Here is a 20,313-nt window from a genome sequence, read left to right as displayed (position 1 = left end):
GATAGATGCCCACTGACCACTATCTCTCAAAAGATTAATATTGAGAGAGAGAAAAAGTCACTTGCGCCAGGTTTAATAATATCACATTTCATTTTAATCAAACATGAATCCATCAATAACCAACTTTATTTGAAACAGGAAGCTCATTTCAGTCGTAGCGACGGTGGAGAAACAAGCTGATGGTCGGATACCCTTAATTTGACGTGGTTGGCACACGTGTACTTTGATGGCTTGATTGTGTTCACGCAAAGAGTTCAGCGACGTGTTCAGTCAAGGTGACACTTTCCCGTCCTTGGATGCCCTTCATCTAAAAGGGATTACTTGTCGAATGTCACCTCGTTTGATCGAGTAGCACCTTTCCGGTAGTCCGGGCCGCCGGTTGACTCCCCCAGCCAGCCAGGCTCCAGGCATCCAAGCACCAGGCACCCAGCCACGAGGCACCTAGCCACCAGGCTGCCACCAGGCTGCCACTCCCTCCCTCAGAGGAAGCAGGCGGCGCTGAAGCCGAGGCTATCACGTCTTCTCGCGAGTGAGGCTGCGCGCGCGTCTCAATGTGCGACGGCGCGTGGAAGCCGACGGCTCACAGCCACAGAAGGCCTCCGCGGACCCGGACGTACGCCCGCGACGCCTCCCCGCTGAGCAGCGAGAGCGGCGGCGCGGTACCCAAGTGGCGAGTGGGGGGGTGGGTAGGTGGTCTTTACGTCAAACTCAAGGAGGTCGGCATGGACGGACGCGGGACCCTCAAAATGTTCGCTCGTAAGAAGCGCGAGTTGATCAAGACGCCGTCCATCTCCAAGAGTCGAAGCGGAAGCCCCGGACCGCCGAACTCGGTGAGGCAGACACTTGTGTTGGATGTATACGTACTAGTCGACTTGTGTATTGTGTATGTGTTTGTTGGGTGGGGGTCTCCTTGGGGTCCGAGGCAAGCCATCATTTGTGCTGCGTGTTGAGTTATTTTTTTGGGTGCGCTTGTTTCTGTGTTTCTGTGTTAGTGTGTTATGGTGTTACGTGTGTGTGTCAGTCAAATATTTTTTGTTAATTAGTGCTAGTGTTGATGTCTTTTTGGAGTTGGTGTGTCAAATGTTGGTGCGTTTTTGGATGTGTGGGCCCATTTAAGCATTGGTGTGTTTTGGGAGTTGTGGGTCCGTCGAGTTTTGGTGTGTTTTCGGGAGTTGTGGGTCTGTCGAGCCTTGGTATGTTTTTGGAGTTGTGGGTCCATTGGGCGCTGGTGTGTTCTGGGAGTTGTTGGTCCGTCGAGTTTTGGTGTGTTTTTGGGAGTTGAGGGTCTGTCGAGTATTGTTGGTGTGTTTTTGGAGTTGTGGATCTGTTTCTGAGTTACTACAGTTGTTGCGTGTGTGTGTGTGTGTGTGTGCGTGCAAGGTGCATTTCATAGTGTTGTGGTTGTGTGATTGTATTTTTACAAAGTTGCTGTACGTGGTTTGCTACAGTGTGTTTGAATTAGTGTTTGTTTTACATTACAGTGCATGAGTGTGTATTTTGCAGCTGTCACATTGCTTTGGAGTTGTCAGTTTTTTATAGGTCCAAATATTTGCTTTTGTTTGTAAATCCATGCATGTTAAGGGGTTGTTCATGTGTATGCATCACTCATTTCCGGTGTGTTTGCAGATGTGAAAACACCAAGTGGCTGGCGCATGTGTCGCCATTTTATGTTAGTGTGCTAGATTGATTGAAACTGTCTGCACTTGGCATTCATTTAAAGAATATCTCACTTCACATTTCAGCTTCGTATATAGAAATCACCATCTGTAGGCTGGGCGGGTGTATCAGGCCCCTATTTCATTTTTGAATGTATTACACTAACCTCCAGACTAACGCTGTGCTTTGGAAACCCATAATCGGAAGTTTTAGAGGCAGAAACAGAACATTTACAACAACAAAAAATGTAAGTTGACTTGCCAAGTATATATTTACAGTTACAGTTGACTTATTGCACATATCCAACCAGGAGATGGAAAATACCTAAAGTGTGTTAGGGGCAGTCTGAATCTTAGTCATGGTGTGTGATTTGAGTGAACACATCCCTTCCGAGGTGCTGTTGAAACTGTCACTTTTGGTGCGCGTATGTGTTGACAGATAACGTCCCGTGCAAGCGCCGGTGATGGTGTGTTGTGAATAAGCGTGTTGCAACTCGGGCTCATGTGTAATGCTTAGTAAGATAAGGTAGTGAGGATGTGGCCATTTGCGCTTGTCTGACCATGCCGAGGCCGGGACACAAACGCAGCTACAAGCCCTATTCCATCAGTCTGCGGGGTAAGAAAGTGGACCGTAAGGGCAAGGGGTGTCCAGATGTTTGTCTTAAACAGGTAAGCATACAAACTAACGGCTCTTGATCAGTATTTCTTCACGTCGCCCCTGCGCCGCAGTTTCAGGAAGTATTGTCTTGCGGGATCTTGTGAAAGTCCCTCGTCAACAAGAGTCTTTACAGGAGATGTTTTGAGCGCTTCTGTCCTTTTTTGTGTGTATCTTTCAGCTGTCCATCCTCCAGGAGCTGCCTCAAAAAGATGGCGGCGACTATACCTTCTCCTCTTCGCCCAGCTGCTCGTCCTCGTCCTCGTCCGTGCTCACCCCGACCTCCGCGGGTCTTCAGGACCCCTCCCTGTCATGTCCTGGGACTCCCAGCCCCCAGCACGGCAAGCTGGGATCTGGTGCGGCGTACTCGGCCGGCACGCTGAGGCGGCCCACCACCCTGAGCCGGCATGCCAGCGCGGCGGGTGAGCCGAAGCGAGCCTCTATGTTGCTTTTTGTATCGTAGTATTGATGATTTGAATCATTGTGATTTGGTAGACCTGTTTGAGGCTCAGACGTCAACTTTATCGTGTGCATCACATAGGAAAGAGTCATCTTTAAAAAGGCACTCCAATCTTTTTTTCCAGTATTTATATGTATGGAGTTGTTTTTAGATGAATGAATATTAATTTATTTATATCGGGAACACTGAGGAGTCAGGCAAACTCGTTTTGATTTGGCCACTTTCTAATTGGAAAATGAACCTCAGCAATTACGTATACAGTAAAAAAAATCATGCAGTATTTCAATCATGACAAGTGCACGACCAGTTTCTCTCATTTTTTTTGTGTGAACTCCATTCCACGTCGCTGTTGGCCTTGTCCTAGACCGGTGTCAAAGTGGCGGTCCGGGGGCCAAATCTGCCCCGCCGCATCATTTTGTGCGGCCCGAGAAAGTAAATCACGAGTGCCGACTTTGTGTTTCAGGATCAAATTCAAATGAAGATTATAGATGTATACTATAGTTCCTGATTTTCCCTTTTTAAATACATAATTTGCAATTTTTTCAATCCATTTTTTTCTTTTTGTGTTTCCAGTTTTAAAAGCATTTTGGAAACTCGAAATATAAATCATCACAAATATTTTCTGTTTTCCACTTTAATACGGAATATAATAAAAAATATTTAGTTTCCTTTTGAAATGAAAAACCAATGATTGAAAGACGAAAAAAGCTCAAATAAACATTGTTTTAGATCTATAAAAAAGGCTTCTGATCTTGCTCGTTGGCGAAAGTCGGCCATCTTGCCCTGTTCTCGATCCACTCGATTTTTAGTGGGAAATAGCAAAGATGGGTGTTTATTGAAGAACAATTGTTGACCACACAAATGGGATCGTGTCTTTCTTGCCCTCAGGTTTGTCTCTGCAGTCATGGGTATTCACCAGAGGCCACGCCAAAGGAGCCGTGACACCGACGACGCCGTCCGAGGGCCCCGAGGGCGCCGCAATCGAGGTGGAGGACATCCCGCCCCTGCTCAGGGATGTGGCACGCTTCGCCGAGGCCGTGGAGAAGCTCAAGGACGTGGTGGTGCTAGCTTTAGGTAGTTGAAACTTTTGATGGGTCCATTTTTTATCTTTTTTTTTAGCCAATCAGGAGCTCGGCCACAAAAAGTCAGCGTTTGACACAACGTGAAGGCTCGCATGTTCTCCTGAGCCCCAAAATGGCCGTGCGCCATGTACATATGTACACGGATTGTGTTGTACAAATTATTTGTTCTATCAATCTTTGAAACAGGAAGCTGCAGTAGCTAGCGGCCGACTGCGCGTCCTAGCCTGCATTTCCTTGGGCGATAGGACCAATCTGCATGCCCAATGTCACGTTGTCAGAACGTTACTTCACATAAAAGCCACTTTTAGACAAGTTTGCGGCGTTGCGTAATTGGAAGGGAAGAAAAGTTCACTTCCTGTTTGGCACAATGTCGAGGTCACTCGTCTTATCTTGGACACTCGGACAGACGTCGCCAAGGAGACCGTTGTGACGTCTAACAACTGTTGTTGTCTGGACTGCCGCAAATTATTTTGTTCATCAATTAATCGTGGAATATTTTAAAGATGAGTCGACTAAAGAGCTCATTTATAAGTATGACTGCCGTTGACGACTTGGGCCTATTTAGTGACCTCGTTGACCCGCAGGTACGGAGAATCGGCGCCCTGTCGCCCACGAGTGCTTGGGGGAGGTTCTGCGTGTGTTGCGGCAGGTCATCAACACGTACCCCTTCCTCAACACGGTGGAGATCCTCACCGCCGCCGGCAAGCTCATCAGCAAAGTCAAAAGTGAGTGGCGCGAAGCCGCCGACGTGCCCCACGAGAATGGCGTTACGGCATGGCAAACACTTTTGCAGGTTTCCACTACGAAGCGTGCAACGACTCGGACAAAAAGGACTTTGAGAAAGCCATCGAGACCATCGCCGTGGCTTTCAGCAGCAAGTGAGTGGCGACGGCGTTGCCTAAAAACAGAAGTTGCGAAGGAGAAATCGTGTGCGCGCCAGGGAGAAGTGCGTAAGTGGTGACACATTTGCATGAGGCAGAGAGCAAGAAAACAGGAAGCGGTTTTCTTGTTGGCCACGACGCAAAATGCACGGCGGGGGGACGTTAATGATATTTCGATTTTTTTGGGGTGCACTTGATTGCTGAGGGGAGCTGCTCTCAACTTAAGGTGTTTTTTAGTTTTTTTTACCCCGTATCTTACGATTTTAAAAAGTAAGAATACTAAAGATTGTTGTGTGGAAGGCATGCAGATGTCTGTTCTAACTGTCACAGAGCACAGCAAGAGGAAGTGAGCCATCACACAGTTGAAATGTCTGACAGCTCCGTTTCCTCATCCTCTCAGCTGGGTTCGTCGCTTATCTGGCAGCAATTTGAACTTCGTGCTCTTTGAAAATCTCATGACAAATGAGCACATTCTTGGCTGCGCTTGAATTTAATCGTAAAGAAATGTCTGGACTCGCCAAGTTGCATTTAAATGGATTTCCAGCCGACAGACGTTCCCACTTAGAATCACATTTAAAGCAGGGGTGTCAAACTCCTTTTGTTTGGCGGGCCACATTAACGCCAACTAGATCTTGTGTTTTGCAAGAATACAGTAATCCCTCCAATATCACGGCTTCACTACATGGGGGAATTTTTTTTTTCAAATTACATTACGTTCATAAAAATGTGAAAATTCACGCTGAAACTCGCAAGCGGAAGCACTGAAGTAAAAAAAAAATATATTTTTTTTAAATTTCTTTTTTAAATAAGGGTGACCCTACTTCGCGGTTTTTCGTTTATCGCGGCCCTGTCTGGTCTACATTAACCGTGATAATCGAGGGATTACTGTAACTTACTTTTATGGTCATAAAATGCAGCCTGAAGTGGCAAGATTAAGGCTGCTTGAAAAACATTGCAAAAATAACAGTGTGACTATAAATATTTTCTATAGAAAAACTGCTATATATACTAAATATATACTTGTAATGTCACAAGGAACTAGCAAGACTTTTATAATGTGCATGGAGGGAAAAAAAGTTGTATATTCAGAGTGGCTGAAGAGTAAAGTATATTCTGCGATTGTGTGCAGTGTGTCTGAGCTGCTGATGGGTGAGGTGGACAGTAGTACTCTCCTGTCTTTGCTGCCTACAGAGAAGAGCCGAGTGAGTCTACGTCTTCCTCTGTTTTTCCTCCGCTGTCATTCGTCACGTTGTTCCTTTTAACTTTTCTTGATTTGTGCTGTGCAGTCCATGGAGAATTTGTATGGCGCGGCAGGCCAGGACAGCGCACATCAAGGGAGCAACTCGGATGACATGGGTAACAAACATCATTCTTTTTCCATTAATACATTGAATTGAGGTATTTCAAGGATACTTTTTTCAGGTTAAATATGGAATTTTAACATTATGAGAACAATACATTTATTAAAGCTGATTTTAAAGGTAAAAAAGGCATAAAGATGAAATAAAACTGAAAAATATTGGTAGTTTACTAGTATCTTTTTGTAATTTTTTTCCCCATTTAAAATTTAAAGATGACGCCTTTTATGTCTATTGCAATAGAAAGAATCTTGTTTAATAAACAAACATTAAAAAACATTTCATTTTAAGGATGTCACATTTTTTGTGATCCTTATCATTTATAGTAGGTATTGTAATGCATTTTAATCCCATACAAACGGCCATGTTTCCAAACCATAGGCAACGTGGAGGCAGTGGACGTGGTGTTGCAGCGCAGCGAAGGCGGCGTCGACTCCGCCCTGCTCTACGCCAAAACCATCGCCAAATACCTGAAGGATCTCATCAGTTACGTGGAGAAGAGAATCTCCCTGGGTAGGCTACAATTGCCAGAAAGACTCAAAACAGCTTTGGCCTTCTTTGCACAAACTCTCTGTTCGATCAAAAATCTAAGCACAATTACAGTAATCCCTCAAATATCGCGGTTTTTGTATACCAGACATGGCCGCGATAAACGAAAAACTGCAAAGTCGGATCACCCCCATTATTACTACCAATTTCAGTGAGAAAGTGAATGTGTGTCTTTCTTTCACCAGAGATGGAATTCTCCAAAGGCATTCAGAGATTGTACCACTCCAGCAAACACAGTATAACGCACGTAAGATAAAATATAATATGTGGCCTTCCCCCCCCCCCTCCTACACATTGAAAAACCTTCAAACTTTTTCCCTTTTAGCCCCACATGCCCCTCTTCTCTATCTACTCTCTGGCCCTGGAGCAAGACCAAGAGCTGAGTCTGGGCCACCAGCAGAGCAGCGCCACACTGCAACAGACTTTTATCCAGGTGCGACTCCCGTTTGCCGGCGGACGCGTCGTGAAAAACGTCACGCCGACATATTTATTCCCGCCCAGCCGCTGGTGCAGCGCAAGCAGGAGCACGAGAAGCGGCGGAAAGAAATCAAAGATCACTGGATTCGCGCAAAGAGGAAACTGGTAGGGTTTTTGGTGCACGGAAACCCGGTGATTTGGTAAGAGGGTTGATTTTATTTTTATTTCCCCCCCTGCAGATGGACTGCGAGACCAACCTGCGCAAGGCCAAGCAAGCCTACACGGCTCGCTGCGAGGAGCACAAGGCCAAAGCGGCCGCCAGTCGAGCCGAGGAGGAGGGAGCGGGAGCCACTGCCAAGTCCCTGGAGAAGAAGAAGCGCTTGGAGGAAGACGCTCGCAACAAGGTGCCCCGCCTTCAAAATGTTTGGATGTCTAATGGTGTCAACGACAGGCAATGAGTTATGAAGGAAAATACCCTCCATTACTATCAAGAGTAGTGGAAAATGTCATTTCATTTTCTGAACCACTTTATCCTCACTTGGGTAGTGGGGGGTGCTGGAGCCTATCCCAGCTGACTTTAGGTCAGAGGCGGGGACACCCTGAATTGGTGGCCAGCCAATCGCAGGGCACAAGGACACAAACAACCATTCACGCTCACACTCATACTTAGGGGCAATTTAGAGTGCCCAATCAGCCTAGAATGCATGTCTTTGGAATGTAAGAGGAAAGCGGAGTACCCGGAGAAACCCCACGCAGGCCCGGGGAGAACATGCAAACTCTGCACGGGTGGACCGACCTGGATTTGAACCCAGGACCCCCACTGTGAGGCTGACGTGCTAACCACTCAGCCGCCGGGCCGCTAGTGCAAAATCTAAGTTAAAAAAAAAGCTAGTGGCTGCTTTTGCAATCAAATATCGTATTCGTGTGCAGCATTTCAGCATCGATAATTTTGATAAAAACCAATTCCCATATAAACAAAGAAAAATCCACATTTTGGATTACAGTAACATCACAAGATAATCTTGTTATTGTTGTTAAAATGGAACAGCGTCATGTCGCAAGAATAGTTGTGATGTTGATGAGATAAAAAGTACATTTAAATGGATTCGTGAAAAAAAGTATTAAAAATATCACGTAATTAGAAGCTGAAAACTCATTTATAGTTGCAACAATGAAAGCAAAATCTGTCATTCCACAGAACAAATCCAGAGCTCTCTCGTTTACCTCTGTTTAATTAAGATTGCCTTAACTTTGTTTTAGTTCAGCACGTTGACAACTCCACTTGATCAAAGTATAGTGTTTTAAAGAGGCCACTGGCGACTGTTTTCACGGCAGGCGGACGAAGCGGAGTCAATTTATAGGACGTGCATCGCCGACGCCACCACTCAGATGGTGGAACTGGAGGACAGCAAGGTCACCGTGCTCAGGCAACTACACGACCTCATCAAGCAGAGCGACCAGACGCTGCGCTCGGTCCGTCTTGCGTCACGTACGCTTCGGTGGACACCTTGAAAGACGCTTCCCCTCACGCCTTGTCTCCACGCGACCGGCAGGCCACCATCTCGTACTACCAGCTCATGCACATGCAGACGGTGGCGCTACCCGTGTGCTACCAGACCTTATGCGAGAGCAGCAAGCTGTACGACCCAGGCCAGCAGTACGCCGCCCACGTGCGAGACCTGCAGCTGCCCGACCAGCCGCCCGTCTCTTACGCGTTTGAACCCTACGTCCCCTCCGGCGTGACGTCGCAGTAAGGATGGACGCCTGGCCGAATTCTGAAGGTGGCAATTTTTTACCGTTTCTTGTTCAACAGGCCCGGTTTGAGGTTGAGAATGGACAGCTTCAACACGGAGCAGACCGGCCAGGCGGACAACCCGGCAGCTGTGGAGCCGGATCGCCATCCCAGTGAGTGGTTCCGCTTGTTGTGTCAGTCATTTTTTGATTTGGCTACAGTCTTGTTTGGAAATCCTGTTTTTTTTGGACAGTCAGAATGTTAACTCGATTAAAAAAAAATAGAGCAACATTAAATAGAATGATTCTATTTGATGTTGCTCTATGTTTTTTAATTGAGTTAAAAAGTTGATACCTAAGACCTTTAACCCTTTCTAGGGTTCTATTGTTAGTCTTAAAAAGATTTGCGATTTGCGATCATTATGATTTTTAATTATTGTCTATTTGTATATAATTGCATATAAATTAATACATTCATAATAAAAGCAAATTTTTTGAAGTTACAATGAAAAAAAAACAAATACACTAGTTACTGCTTTAAGTATTATACAAAATTTGTTTTTTTCCCCCATAGTATTTAACTACATTGCATGCCATTTACAAAAATCAAGGTCCAATTCATTTAAACGGGGAGGACTGGCCCCGACTGCTCATCTGTCACTGCCATTAACGGTGGCGGACGTCCAATCCGTTTTGACTGGGAGTCAACGTTCATTCGCACATTTGAAACGACAGCCGTTAAACATTGTGCCGTACACAAGATAAATGCAATTAAAACAAACTAATTACAAATCAAATACATCATATCAAAAACAATAAAAACAAGGACTTGGCTTAAAGTACCAAAATAAAAGAATCAATCATAGAAGTGCATGAAAGTGTTAAATATTGTGTTATTTTGCCTGAATGTTTTTTATGGACTGGAAAAAAATGTTGGTTTTTTTGGTAAGCGTTAAGAAATCAACTGTTGTGACTTATGATCATGGTGACAAAATAAAATGTTGTACGTCGTGGTGACCTCTGTATTCCTTGCGTGCACAGGGATGGGCCACAAATCGTGGGGCTCCACGGTGAGTGACGAGAGCGTGGGAGCAGACGGCGCCATGGACTCTCCCGTCGCCAGCAATAGTGAGGCAATCGTCTAACAGTTCATTTCAATTAGCGAGAGTGTTTTCACACGCCTTGGCCTTCCTTTGGTTTAATTAGACGACATCAGCAAAATGACTCGCACGTCATCCACCGGAACGGCGTCGTCCAACGAGGACGTGGATGAAAAAGATGGGAACGTGGCTTCATTTGAGACGCCAAGTAAGATTTTAGTCGTTGGATTCTGTGTGAAATGTGTTAGTAGAAATACAGGTTCATCTTTTACATATCTGCGTGTGGGGAAAAATACTATTTAATAGAGCTGCAACAAACAATAGTTTTCTTTATGAAACAATCGGATGTGGTGTTTTTTTCCAATAGTAGTATTAATGGCATTACATATCACATGTTTGGAAAAACTAAATCAATATAATTACACACATTTTAAAGGAATAAACTCAAAAGTAAGAGTGTACATTAAATATATCAATCAATAAAGAAAAAGGCACATTTAAATTAAAATAAAAACATAATATTATCCATTATCTCTGAAATAAAAATGTAAACGGAAGTAAAATATGACAAGTAATAAACAAGTTTAGTTGTTTTTAGTAAAAATGAAGGCAAAATTAATGATTACTTTGTTTACAATTCTATTTAATTCCAACTGTGCAGTTCTATGTACTTAAAACGTGTTCAAGTATTGAGTTAAAGGTTCTGAGTTTGAAGCAAAAAAATGTCACTACAAATATCAGAAACATTTAAAAAGTGCTGCTGCTTGACATATTTCTCTGCAAGCAAAGTGCTAATATAAATTGTCAATTACCCATGAATATTTTTAAACAAAAAAAAATTACCAGTTTTTCTTTAAACCAAGAATGGAGCAACAATTAAATAATAATAATAATAATAATGAAAAAGCTGTTTTATGTGGATCTACAGATCATCAACTTTACAATTAATGCACTTGGACTTTCTTGTAACTAGATGAGGTCATTAGGCTACAATATGACAAATTCCCAAAGTTTAGTCAAACTGAGAAAAGTTAGCACTTCCACGTTTACATTAATAACAGATTGGAAACAACAATTAGTTGCATACTGCCACCTATTGTACAAGAGTGTTTACCATCCAATGATTTCCTCACAGACATGAATGGCATGGATCCCGACGTGGTGGTTTCCACCAGACCCTTCCGGAACGTCGGCCTGTCCAAAGCTGCCCGAACGCACCGTCTGAGGAAGCTGCGCACTCCCGCCAAGTGCCGCGAGTGCGACAGCTACGTGTACTTCCAGGGCGCCGAGTGCGAGGAGGTGAAAAATGCAACGTGGGGGGGGTTTATTTTGAAGCCAAGGTGCTGTTCCTTAGGCAGCCTCCTCTCCCGTTGCTAGTGTTTCTTGGCCTGTCACAAACGCTGCCTGGAGACGCTGGCCATCCAGTGCGGCCACAAGAAGTTGCGGGGACGCCTGCAGCTCTTCGGCAGGGAGTTTTATCTGGTGGCCGCTCGGGCCAGCGACGGCATCCCCTTCATCGTCACAAAGTGCGTCTCGGAGATTGAGAGGCGAGCGTTGAGGATGAAGGTGAGGCGATATTTGGCGGCTGTTTCAAAGGAAGGACAATGCTTAGGTGCATTCCAGCAGAAACAATCTTTGTATTTTATTTTGGTAAAAAAATATTTAGAATTGAGAAAAAGTAAAGCCAGCATCTCCAAGAAGGAGACATCTTACCTTATCATTTTTTTAGCCAGTCAAATCCAAGTATTTAGTCAATATAGCTTTCTGTTATATTAGCTGTTGTCTGTCCATTGAAGGGGCTTTTTAGCAAATTAATGTAATTTGCTTGTGAATCTCTTAAAGCAAAAGCAACATAATGCAGTTTTTTTTTTTTTGCAGGAGTACCTTTTCTGTTTTAATTCAGCCAGTCGCAACTTTGGTAAACGCGTTTCTTGGTCTTTGCGACTAGCATTGTTTTCTCATATCCCAAAGCGAGACTTGTCCGTGCGCCTTTGTTCTTAGATTTTAATCAAACCACCCAAAAGGCGTATCAGTCGGTAATCTGTTTTGAGCATTCCGGCAATTTCCATCATAGCATCTATAAAATGGAATCAATAATTCATGCTCTTGTCATTTGAAATATTGGTTTGGATTCTTGTTTGTGACACTGTATATTCTTTTGACCATGTTGACTTTTTGTGCTCGCTTCTGCGTCTACACACATCGATTTGCAGGGCATCTACCGGGTGAATGGCGTGAAGACCCGCGTGGAGAAGTTGTGTCAGGCTTTTGAGAATGGCAAAGAGTTGGTGGAGCTGTCGCAATGTTCACCGCATGACATCAGCAATGTGCTCAAGCTGTACTTGCGACAGGTCAGTCTTACTTGGCACTTTCTTAACGGATTTTTTTTTTTTAAATGTCTAAAAACGGGATCGGTGCAACCAGTAGACTACTAAAATGTATTGGAATATTTTTTTCCAGTTGCCAGAGCCCATCCTCCCATTCCACCTTTACAACAGTCTGGTGGGTTCGGCCAAAGAGAGCGCGCAGGCCGAGCCCGAAGATGCCGACGAATCCCCGGTACCGAGCAGGGGGTCCCAGCTGGTAGACCTGGGTCCTGAAACGGAGCCGGAGATGCTGGTGCTGGTGGAAAAACTGAGGGAGCTTCTGAAAGAGCTGCCCAAAGCCAACATGGCCACCTTACGATACCTGATTCGCCATCTGCGCCGGTGAGGAAGGCGGCACAGAACCTTATTTATTTTATTTTAAATGTATTTTCCGTAACATCACGACTCCTTGGCTGTCTCGCGTAGGATCGCCGAGCTGGAGGAGGACAACAAAATGAGTCCCGGTAACTTGGGGATCGTGTTCGGGCCTTCGTTGATGCGGCCTCGCCCCACGGGGGGCACCGTGTCGCTTTCTTCGCTGGTGGACTACCCCCACCAGGCACGCGTGGTGGAGGCACTCATCGTCTTCTATGGCACCATCTTTCAATCCAAGAGCTTCCAGAGTCAGAAAACTTGCCGCTCTGCCTCTGCTTCTGCTCAACTGGTCAGCTTTTAAACATCCATTTTTTTCAGCGTCTATTTGACGTGCCGTATTTTGCGGACTATAAACCGTATGTATTTTCCCTGAAAATGTGAGTGCGTCGTACGTATGGAAAATAATCAAAATACTGTGGTAGGAACTCATTAGCTGCCGGTGACTGCAAGCGATGTTTAGTCAAATATTCTTTTTTGAGTTACTGCCTTAGTGGAGGTTTTAATGACACCGATTTGCAGGTTCAGGCTCTCGGCGAAGATGTTACGAGCAGTTCTGCAGATGGCGAGGAAGATGTGGGCTTGCACAGGAAAAGCAAGTCCGAGTCAGACAAAATGGACGAAGGCTGTGGTGAGTTTTGGCCTTTATTTCTTTAAAATATTATTATATGTCAAATGGTCCAAATCCTCTGATTTCACCCTCAGGGCTAAGAGAGGACCTCATTTCTTTCAGGAATGTACAATTTCTTTTAATAAATATGTTGTCATATAAATGACATTTTAGTTTTTATCAGATTTGATTCATCCAAATTTTGCAGCATTAAGTCTGAGCCTTTTTTTTAACTCCTATTTGGATTCGAAAGTAATTTCACTCGCAGTCCCCCTTTTTTTACTTTTAATCAGCAAAATATTTAACACAATTTTTCCCCATTCTTATGGGTTGAAAATGTTCCAATCGTGACATGGGTACCTCTGCAGGCTCCATGGGCTCCAGCGAGCAACTCCCCGACTCGGACTCCGAGCAGGACGAGAGCACCAAGCCGGGGGACGAGGAGGAGCTGCCGAGCAACCTGGATGAGCCGGAGCAGGACGAAACTCCTCCGCCGTCGCCTCCCGTCGGACCCCCTTCAGATGAGGCGGAGGTGGGAGGGGCCCAGGGAAGCCTGATCACGTCCCTGGCCGAGCTCAACGTCAACCAGTCCAACAATTATTACTACTGTTCGCCGCTGTCTGGTCGCTCCAGAGTCCTGATGCGCCTCTGCGGCAAGAAGTTGGCGTTGAGCAGAAATCGAGCCAGCGGACCCGAATTTGTCTAAAAATGCTTTTTTAAATGTTCATGATTTTCTTTCGCAGCTTTCTACCTGTTATCAATTGGCACAATGTCCAAAGTGTTTTTAATGCATGAAGTGCTGCTGGTTCTATTTCAGCACGAATGTTCGTTTTGTCGCTGTATTGAATTTGTGCTCTATTGCTTTATTTGTTTTTGTCAGTTTTAATAAAGTAATGAGACGTTTAGTTTTTAAGGATCTTGTGCATTTTAGGATTCTTAAATTAGGCAAATCATGTTTTATGTAGATATGCTCACTTACCACAGTATATACTTTTATTTCAATACTACTTGTGATTTTGCTTTTTCCCCCAGTCTCCTCTCACATTCTGAAAGAATGCATGAATATAACATTTTCCAAAGGTGTAGATAATTCTATCGTGACCCTCAACATGCACTAAGCAAAATAGACATTCCTTTTTCCTGCCTTATAGCAAAAAGTAAACACTGGATTTTTCAAAATAGTATTTTTATTTGACAAAATCAATCCATACAAACAAACAAAAAATCACCATAAAAACAGGAATCCAGGGATGATGCGTAACTTGAATGATTCTTCTCTAGTGGCATCTTGGTAGTTAAATTAGCAATAGGAAGAATCACTGATTATAAACCACAATCGATGTATTGTCAAAATGTGGCTCACATGGATGATTCTTACCTGTCACTGCACTAGTCTGTATGTGATGTAACGTCCAGCTGTCTCACTTGGTCTGATGATCTTTACCACCTTTGAAAAGAAAATAGTTGGGTTGTAGGACTACTTGATAGCAAATGAACGGCAAGGTGGTAAGTATAACCTCCTGTTGAATGCTTTTTTTGCCAACTAATTCTTTTTTTGTTACCTGTCCTCTCTTTAAGCCAAAGTAACGAGCCACGGGGTCTCCGGCCTGGATTCTGGGAAGCTGACTCTCCTTCAGTTTACTGAGGTGAACACATTAAGGCAACAAACACAATATCAACCGCATTGCACAATTTAGCCGTTTACTTAAGTCATGACAGGATACTATCTGGCCAGAAGCTCAGTCACTTCCTCTTTCGTCATAACGATGTGTTCTGGTACAAGCTGAAAGACGAGCATGATTGAAAAAAAAAATTAACTTCCTGCTCTCTTAACATAAATCCAGTGTCATCGTTTTAAAATAGTTAAATGTTGGTGTCGTCTGACCTCGTGTTCTGTGATGTTGATAAGCAGCTCCTGCTGAAGAAACTGCTCCAGGATGTACTTGGGCGCCATGTCCACTAAAGACTTAAAAGTGGGATAGGATTGTGAGTACAAAAATTATTCCATAAATGCGCGTGCCGGTTTGAGATGATGCCGAACCTGTTTTGCCGAGGGCGTCATGCCCATTTGGACCACAATGATAGCCCGTGTGATGTTCTCCTCCTGCATTCTCTGACAGTACATCTTGATGGTCTTGATGCCCACCTTGGGCTCCTCTGGAAAAGCACGCACATGATCTACGGTCTCACCACAGCGATGACCGTCCAATTCATTTTGACGGATGTGATTACCGGGGAAGAAGACAAACATCTGGTCGGTGGGATCGTCGTTGTGAGCCACCAGGACGGTAAGATCCGTGCGTCTGGGTCGACTTTCGCTCGGTTTGTCCCCGAACTGGCTTTTGAAGTCGTCTAGAGTCTGATCCAGCTCGTCCTGCGTCACCAGGTAGCCTCTGTCGTGGCACAGCTGCAGTGCAACATTTTATTTATTTTTTAAATCAAATATTCGATTATGTAGAAATGAGTTATCGATTCGATAGGTGAAAAGCAACTCGCCTGCATGATGGTCTTGCGAATTTTCCACAGTCTGTATGTTTCCTCTTCGTCGTCCATATTGTAGACAAGTCTTATTCGAGTAAAGGTATACTTTATAAGAGATAAATTTGGTATTATGTAGCAAATAGTCACTGCGTATAGCAACAATTCGATGCACACGATGTTTAGCGGCGCTTGTTGATGACGTAAAGGAACGCGTTCTCTGAGAAGCAGGTGGGCGGAGATTCACGTAAATCACTTATTTGTATATAATTATTATTATTATAGCAAACGTGCAACTAAATAGAAAGCGGTGATCGTCAAAATTATATTTTTCCCCCAAAAAAACAATTTTAAAAGAGTCTTACTTTTTTATGGTTTCGTCACATGAAAGACTGGGTGGGCTGCTGCTTTGATCAAAATGGGCTCGCTTTTTTGAGACAAAATGAGGCCGTTATGCTTAATAATAACGTGCGCGGCTGTGGCCACCGGTGGAGTGACGATGGCGGTCTTCCTCTACTTTCTTCTCCCCTCGACGGTAAAGCAATGTGTTTGTTTAGTGGTCTTTGGGGCTAAATTGTTCAATGGGTATAGCTGGAATGTGCTATTGTTGTTATCTTGGGATGACAGACACACGCACACTGCCACTCAATAGCAACATTGTTGTTTAGAAAACAAAACAAACAAAAACATATCGGGGGGTGTTACCAATTCCATTTGTCTTATTTCAAACGTGATTTAATTAAGCAGTTTTAAAACATAGCTTTCATTTTGATGTGGTGACTCAGGAGTGTATTCATGATTTTTCCTCGTAAACCAAATGGCTTCCCCTGATCATAAACCAAATGTAGATAAAAGGGTTGATGTAAAATGTTGATTATCAAAGTATGTATATATAGTTTTATTTTATTTTTTAGTTTTTTTTTACTTCCAATCCAAAAAAATTAAAGTTATGTTTTGCCATATTTTTAGAACTGTAAAAATATTACAAAAATAATGTAACCAGTAAACTACCAATCATATTTTTTAATATTAAATTGCACCTTTCAAATATTACACGATGCTTCGTTGTTATGGTCGTCCCACTCAGCATTTTGTTTTACAGCAGCCAAAAAGCAAGATGGCACTGATAACACACACGATGATGAGATCAGATCCGATCTTGTGATCAAATCATAAATTCCAAAAATAGCCCAATCGGCCGCCGATACCGATACCGACTATCCGATGGAGACATCACCGCTCCAAACTTGTAGGCTGACCCGATGAGATCATGTACCCAACTTAAAAGCACAACGGCGGAACATTTTGTTCCATTTTCTTACTTCTCAATATCCTTTTATGAGCTTATGATGATGTGGTGGACTCTGAACCGCAGAACAATACGTGCGTGATGTGGATTTACGGGTCAGCGCTGTGCTAGAAGGTCAGCTATTGGATAACGGCAGCTTATCAGTCGAGTTGCTGATCCCCGGTCAGTTTTATAAGAGGACAGAGTGCGGAGGTGAAGACGCTGGCTACATAAGTAAGGCGTTGGACTGCTCGGTGCCAAGCAAGGAACGCTCTCGAGGGCAGCCATGCGTCGCGTAGGCCTCGCCGTCCTGTTTAGCGTCCTGCTGCAAGCTTTGGTAAGGTTTGATATCCGCGTAGACGCACGTCAAAGACGCTGAAATGCAGAAAATCAAAGACAGACCACTGATTCGGGGTCATGGGTCATGTTTATATATCTGATGCTCATCTGTTTTTAAGTATATGCTTGTGGAAGTTGATTCCTTTTGGATTTATTTTAATGTTTTTAAGGGGCATTTATTTGATGTCTCCACCTCAGTGTGACATGCACAATGATTTTGGTTTTCTAATTTGTTTGTTTTTAGATGATTGTTGACTTTAATCCCTAATACAGTGACCTGACATTTTTTGTTTATTATTATTTAAAATTATTTAATCATTTAGTTTTATTTTCCATTATTTTAAAACATTTCATTGGTTTAATTTTTGTGACCACCCCAATTAATCATAAGCCTTTTGATTATTTTCTGACATTTTGTTTTTCAATTATTTTAGATAATAGTAAATGTTTTAGAAAATGAATGGATATGTTCATTTTCTTCAATATATATGTTTTTATCTCTTCTTTATTTTTGACACATGATTTACATATTCTACATTATTGTAATGTCTATTTTTGTCTTGTTTTATAACTAATACACGTAGATTTGTCATATTTTGCTTTCGTTTACATTTTTATTTCAGAGATAAAAAATTATTTTAATTTTAAATGTGCTTTATTCTTTTTTGATTGGTATATTTAATGTACACTCTTACTTTTGCGTTTATTCCTTTAAAATGTGTGTATTTATATTGATTTGGTTTTTCCATATGTGTGATATGTAATACCAAACATTGAATCCATCATATTTTATTCGGGTGTTCACTTGTGTTCCCACAGGGTGCCCCGGTGGAGGATTGGAACTCGGCCACGTCCATTTATGACTTCTCGGCCACCGACATTGACGGCAACGAGGTCTCTCTGGAAAAATACCGGTCAGTCTTATGCTCCGTGCTCATCTTCCGCCTCCAAACCAGTTTCCCCAATTGCCATTGTCTTTTCGTCTTAGGGGCAAAGCTGTCATCGTCACCAATGTGGCATCCAAGTGAGGCAAAACGCCCGTAAACTATTCTCAGTTTGCAGAAATGCACGCCAAGTACGCTGAGAGAGGTTTACGCATCCTCGCTTTCCCTTCCAACCAGTTTGCTAATCAGGTACGCCAGATTTTATTCCCTACAAGTGTGAATCGGTTGCTTGAAACTGAATGGTAACCATCGCAATGAATAAAAGAGCCAATAAGGTAGCGGCATCAATGTACAATTACACAAGTCGATGATCTCATCCCCCCTGTATTTTAATTAGTTGACAAATTGGCTCGTTCTTAGATCACGTTATTTATATTTATTTATATCACTCCAGAGTTTACAATTTGAAAAGGAAGCAGTGGGACCAAAAACTAATGTTTGTTTACAAAAAACGTGTAGTTCCACCGTTTATTTGGAATAATTAACAAATGTATCAGTCTGTTTTTAACAAAGACTTCGGAATTCCGTGAATATTTAGGGTCTTGGTCTTGTAGACTTAAAAAAAAAAAAGAGAATATTTGCCAAAGAAGAATTTCAAATGCAAAATAGCTGCATGTATGTATTTTTTTCAAATTATTTTCATAAAGAAAAATAAAATTAACAAAAAAGGTTTTTTTAAACCAAAAAATGGATGGAAAAAGTAGAACAAAAAAAACATGTTTTACTGCTTCAAATTTTAGGTCAACCATGACTCTAAATTAATCTACAGTTTGATTAATTTGATAATCAACTGTCAATTGGTTAATGAATGGTGGCGCCCTTATGATGTATTTGTTATTGCCTTACCAAAAGGAGCCGGGCACTAACGCTGAAATCAAGCAGTTTGCAGACTCGTACAACGCTCGCTTTGACATGTTCAGCAAGATCGAAGTCAACGGTCCCAACGCTCACCCGCTGTGGAAGTGGTTGAAAGAGCAGCCCAACGGCAGAGGCTTCATGGGAAAGTACGGTGGCGCGTTTACATCTCACTCTCATTTTGGAACATTCAATTCCATTCAAAGTATCTCAATTTTTATTTCTGTTTTAATCCTGCAGTAGCATCAAGTGGAATTTCACCAAGGTAAATAACACACATGGGGAGAGGTGGTATTTTATATATCTATTAAGAAAACAAAATGAAATTTGAGACCAATTGTTGACATTCTTTTTTTGTAGTTTCTGATAAACAAAGAGGGTCAGGTGGTGAAACGATACGGACCTATGGATGATCCAAGTGTATGTATACACTAATGGCTAAAGGGTTTTTAGGGTGCTTTCACTCGGCCTGGATTGGAGTATTTGTTTCAAAACGAACCTTTGGATTGATTGTTTTGGGCGTGTGAAAGCAGCCTAAATGATTTCTGTGGGAGGAAAAAAATGTGTACAGTAATCCCTCGATTATCGCGAATTTGCTACTTCGCGATTTTTTTCTGCTATTAATTATTTTTTTAAATTTAAATATATGTGTATATATATATATGTATTTTTTTAATAGGGGTGACCCTACTTTGCAATTTTTCAATTATCGTGGCCATGTCTGGTGTACGTTAACCGTGATATTCGAGGGATTACTGTAGTTGTTATTGTGCATGTTCTCATTGGATCTGGCCACCTTTTGTGCAGGTCGTGGAGGCGGATCTAACTCCATATCTCAGCGCCTAGATGATCCATACATTAACCATCATGTCGTAAAGCACCTTTTTTTTCTGACGGACACGGACAAAGGTTCAACTCCACCCCCGGACGTGTGACGGTCTGTTCGAAAAACCGTGCGACGGAAAGGGCAAACCCGATGCAACTGGCGTGCAAAATTGCCGGAGGTGCTTGTTGAGCGTTCGTTTTTGGTCTGGGGAGAAAAGGGACACGGCAAAATATATGACATTTAGGTTTTGGATAACAACACCATACCTGTCAACCTCTGCCGATAACTGCCCTTATAAATGATTATGATTCCCCTTACAAACCCCTAAAAAAACCTTACAAACACCG

At 42.9% G+C, this 20,313-nt stretch overlaps 3 protein-coding genes across 4 annotated transcripts; 2 read left to right on the top strand and 1 right to left on the bottom strand.

The window, feature by feature from the left end:
- The first annotated feature begins 147 nt into the window (after positions 1 to 147).
- On the top strand, positions 148 to 14,141 carry arhgap45b (Rho GTPase activating protein 45b). Its single transcript, XM_077607933.1, has 24 exons — positions 148 to 830; positions 2,492 to 2,732; positions 3,659 to 3,844; positions 4,437 to 4,577; positions 4,646 to 4,730; positions 5,863 to 5,935; positions 6,020 to 6,089; positions 6,473 to 6,604; positions 6,826 to 6,887; positions 6,966 to 7,073; positions 7,142 to 7,222; positions 7,297 to 7,461; positions 8,393 to 8,530; positions 8,611 to 8,807; positions 8,871 to 8,962; positions 9,830 to 9,916; positions 9,995 to 10,096; positions 11,024 to 11,187; positions 11,266 to 11,454; positions 12,102 to 12,239; positions 12,349 to 12,596; positions 12,681 to 12,918; positions 13,149 to 13,257; positions 13,605 to 14,141. The coding sequence occupies exons 1-24, from the start codon at positions 552 to 554 to the stop codon at positions 13,940 to 13,942; spliced, it is 3,663 nt and encodes a 1,220-aa protein (XP_077464059.1). The 5' UTR covers positions 148 to 551; the 3' UTR covers positions 13,943 to 14,141.
- A 264-nt stretch (positions 14,142 to 14,405) lies between these two features.
- On the bottom strand, positions 14,406 to 15,940 carry polr2eb (RNA polymerase II, I and III subunit E, b). The gene is made up of 8 exons (XM_077607678.1): positions 15,733 to 15,940; positions 15,469 to 15,643; positions 15,278 to 15,393; positions 15,122 to 15,202; positions 14,961 to 15,019; positions 14,799 to 14,877; positions 14,615 to 14,683; positions 14,406 to 14,531 (listed from the first exon to the last, which is right to left on the bottom strand). The coding sequence occupies exons 1-7, from the start codon at positions 15,787 to 15,789 to the stop codon at positions 14,618 to 14,620; spliced, it is 633 nt and encodes a 210-aa protein (XP_077463804.1). The 5' UTR covers positions 15,790 to 15,940; the 3' UTR covers positions 14,406 to 14,531; positions 14,615 to 14,617.
- A 64-nt stretch (positions 15,941 to 16,004) lies between these two features.
- gpx4a (glutathione peroxidase 4a) lies at positions 16,005 to 20,295 on the top strand. 2 transcript variants are annotated; one of them, XM_077607679.1, is made up of 7 exons: positions 16,005 to 16,249; positions 18,161 to 18,255; positions 18,330 to 18,474; positions 19,138 to 19,289; positions 19,381 to 19,405; positions 19,501 to 19,560; positions 19,948 to 20,295. In XM_077607679.1, exons 1-7 carry the CDS (start codon positions 16,157 to 16,159, stop codon positions 19,984 to 19,986), a joined length of 609 nt encoding a protein of 202 aa, XP_077463805.1. In that variant the 5' UTR covers positions 16,005 to 16,156; the 3' UTR covers positions 19,987 to 20,295. The 2 variants fall into 2 exon arrangements, with proteins under 2 accessions (XP_077463805.1, XP_077463806.1); XM_077607680.1 differs by lacking the exon at positions 16,005 to 16,249 and adding an exon at positions 17,172 to 17,339.
- The last annotated feature ends 18 nt before the right edge of the window (positions 20,296 to 20,313 follow it).

This window comes from Stigmatopora argus, chromosome 8 (genome assembly GCF_051989625.1).
Source record: "Stigmatopora argus isolate UIUO_Sarg chromosome 8, RoL_Sarg_1.0, whole genome shotgun sequence".
Classification (NCBI taxonomy): Eukaryota; Metazoa; Chordata; class Actinopteri; order Syngnathiformes; family Syngnathidae; genus Stigmatopora; species Stigmatopora argus.
This window is presented reverse-complemented; position numbering and strand designations above follow the sequence as displayed.

What these genes read in the sequence shown, in the direction of transcription:
- arhgap45b (XM_077607933.1), top strand. Translation starts at nt 552, where the DNA reads ATGTGCGACGGCGCGTGGAAGCCGACGGCTCACAGCCACAGAAGGCCT. An exon ending in GAGCAACTCGGATGACATGG is followed by an intron (nt 6,090 to 6,472) that starts GTAACAAACATC and finishes TCCAAACCATAG; the next exon opens with GCAACGTGGAGGCAGTGGAC. An exon ending in GCGACCAGACGCTGCGCTCG is followed by an intron (nt 8,531 to 8,610) that starts GTCCGTCTTGCG and finishes CGCGACCGGCAG; the next exon opens with GCCACCATCTCGTACTACCA.
- polr2eb (XM_077607678.1), bottom strand. Translation starts at nt 15,789, where the DNA reads ATGGACGACGAAGAGGAAACATACAGACTGTGGAAAATTCGCAAGACC. An exon ending in GATGTTTGTCTTCTTCCCCG is followed by an intron (nt 15,394 to 15,468) that starts GTAATCACATCC and finishes GTGCTTTTCCAG; the next exon opens with AGGAGCCCAAGGTGGGCATC. An exon ending in TTGGCTTAAAGAGAGGACAG is followed by an intron (nt 14,684 to 14,798) that starts GTAACAAAAAAA and finishes TTCTTTTCAAAG; the next exon opens with GTGGTAAAGATCATCAGACC.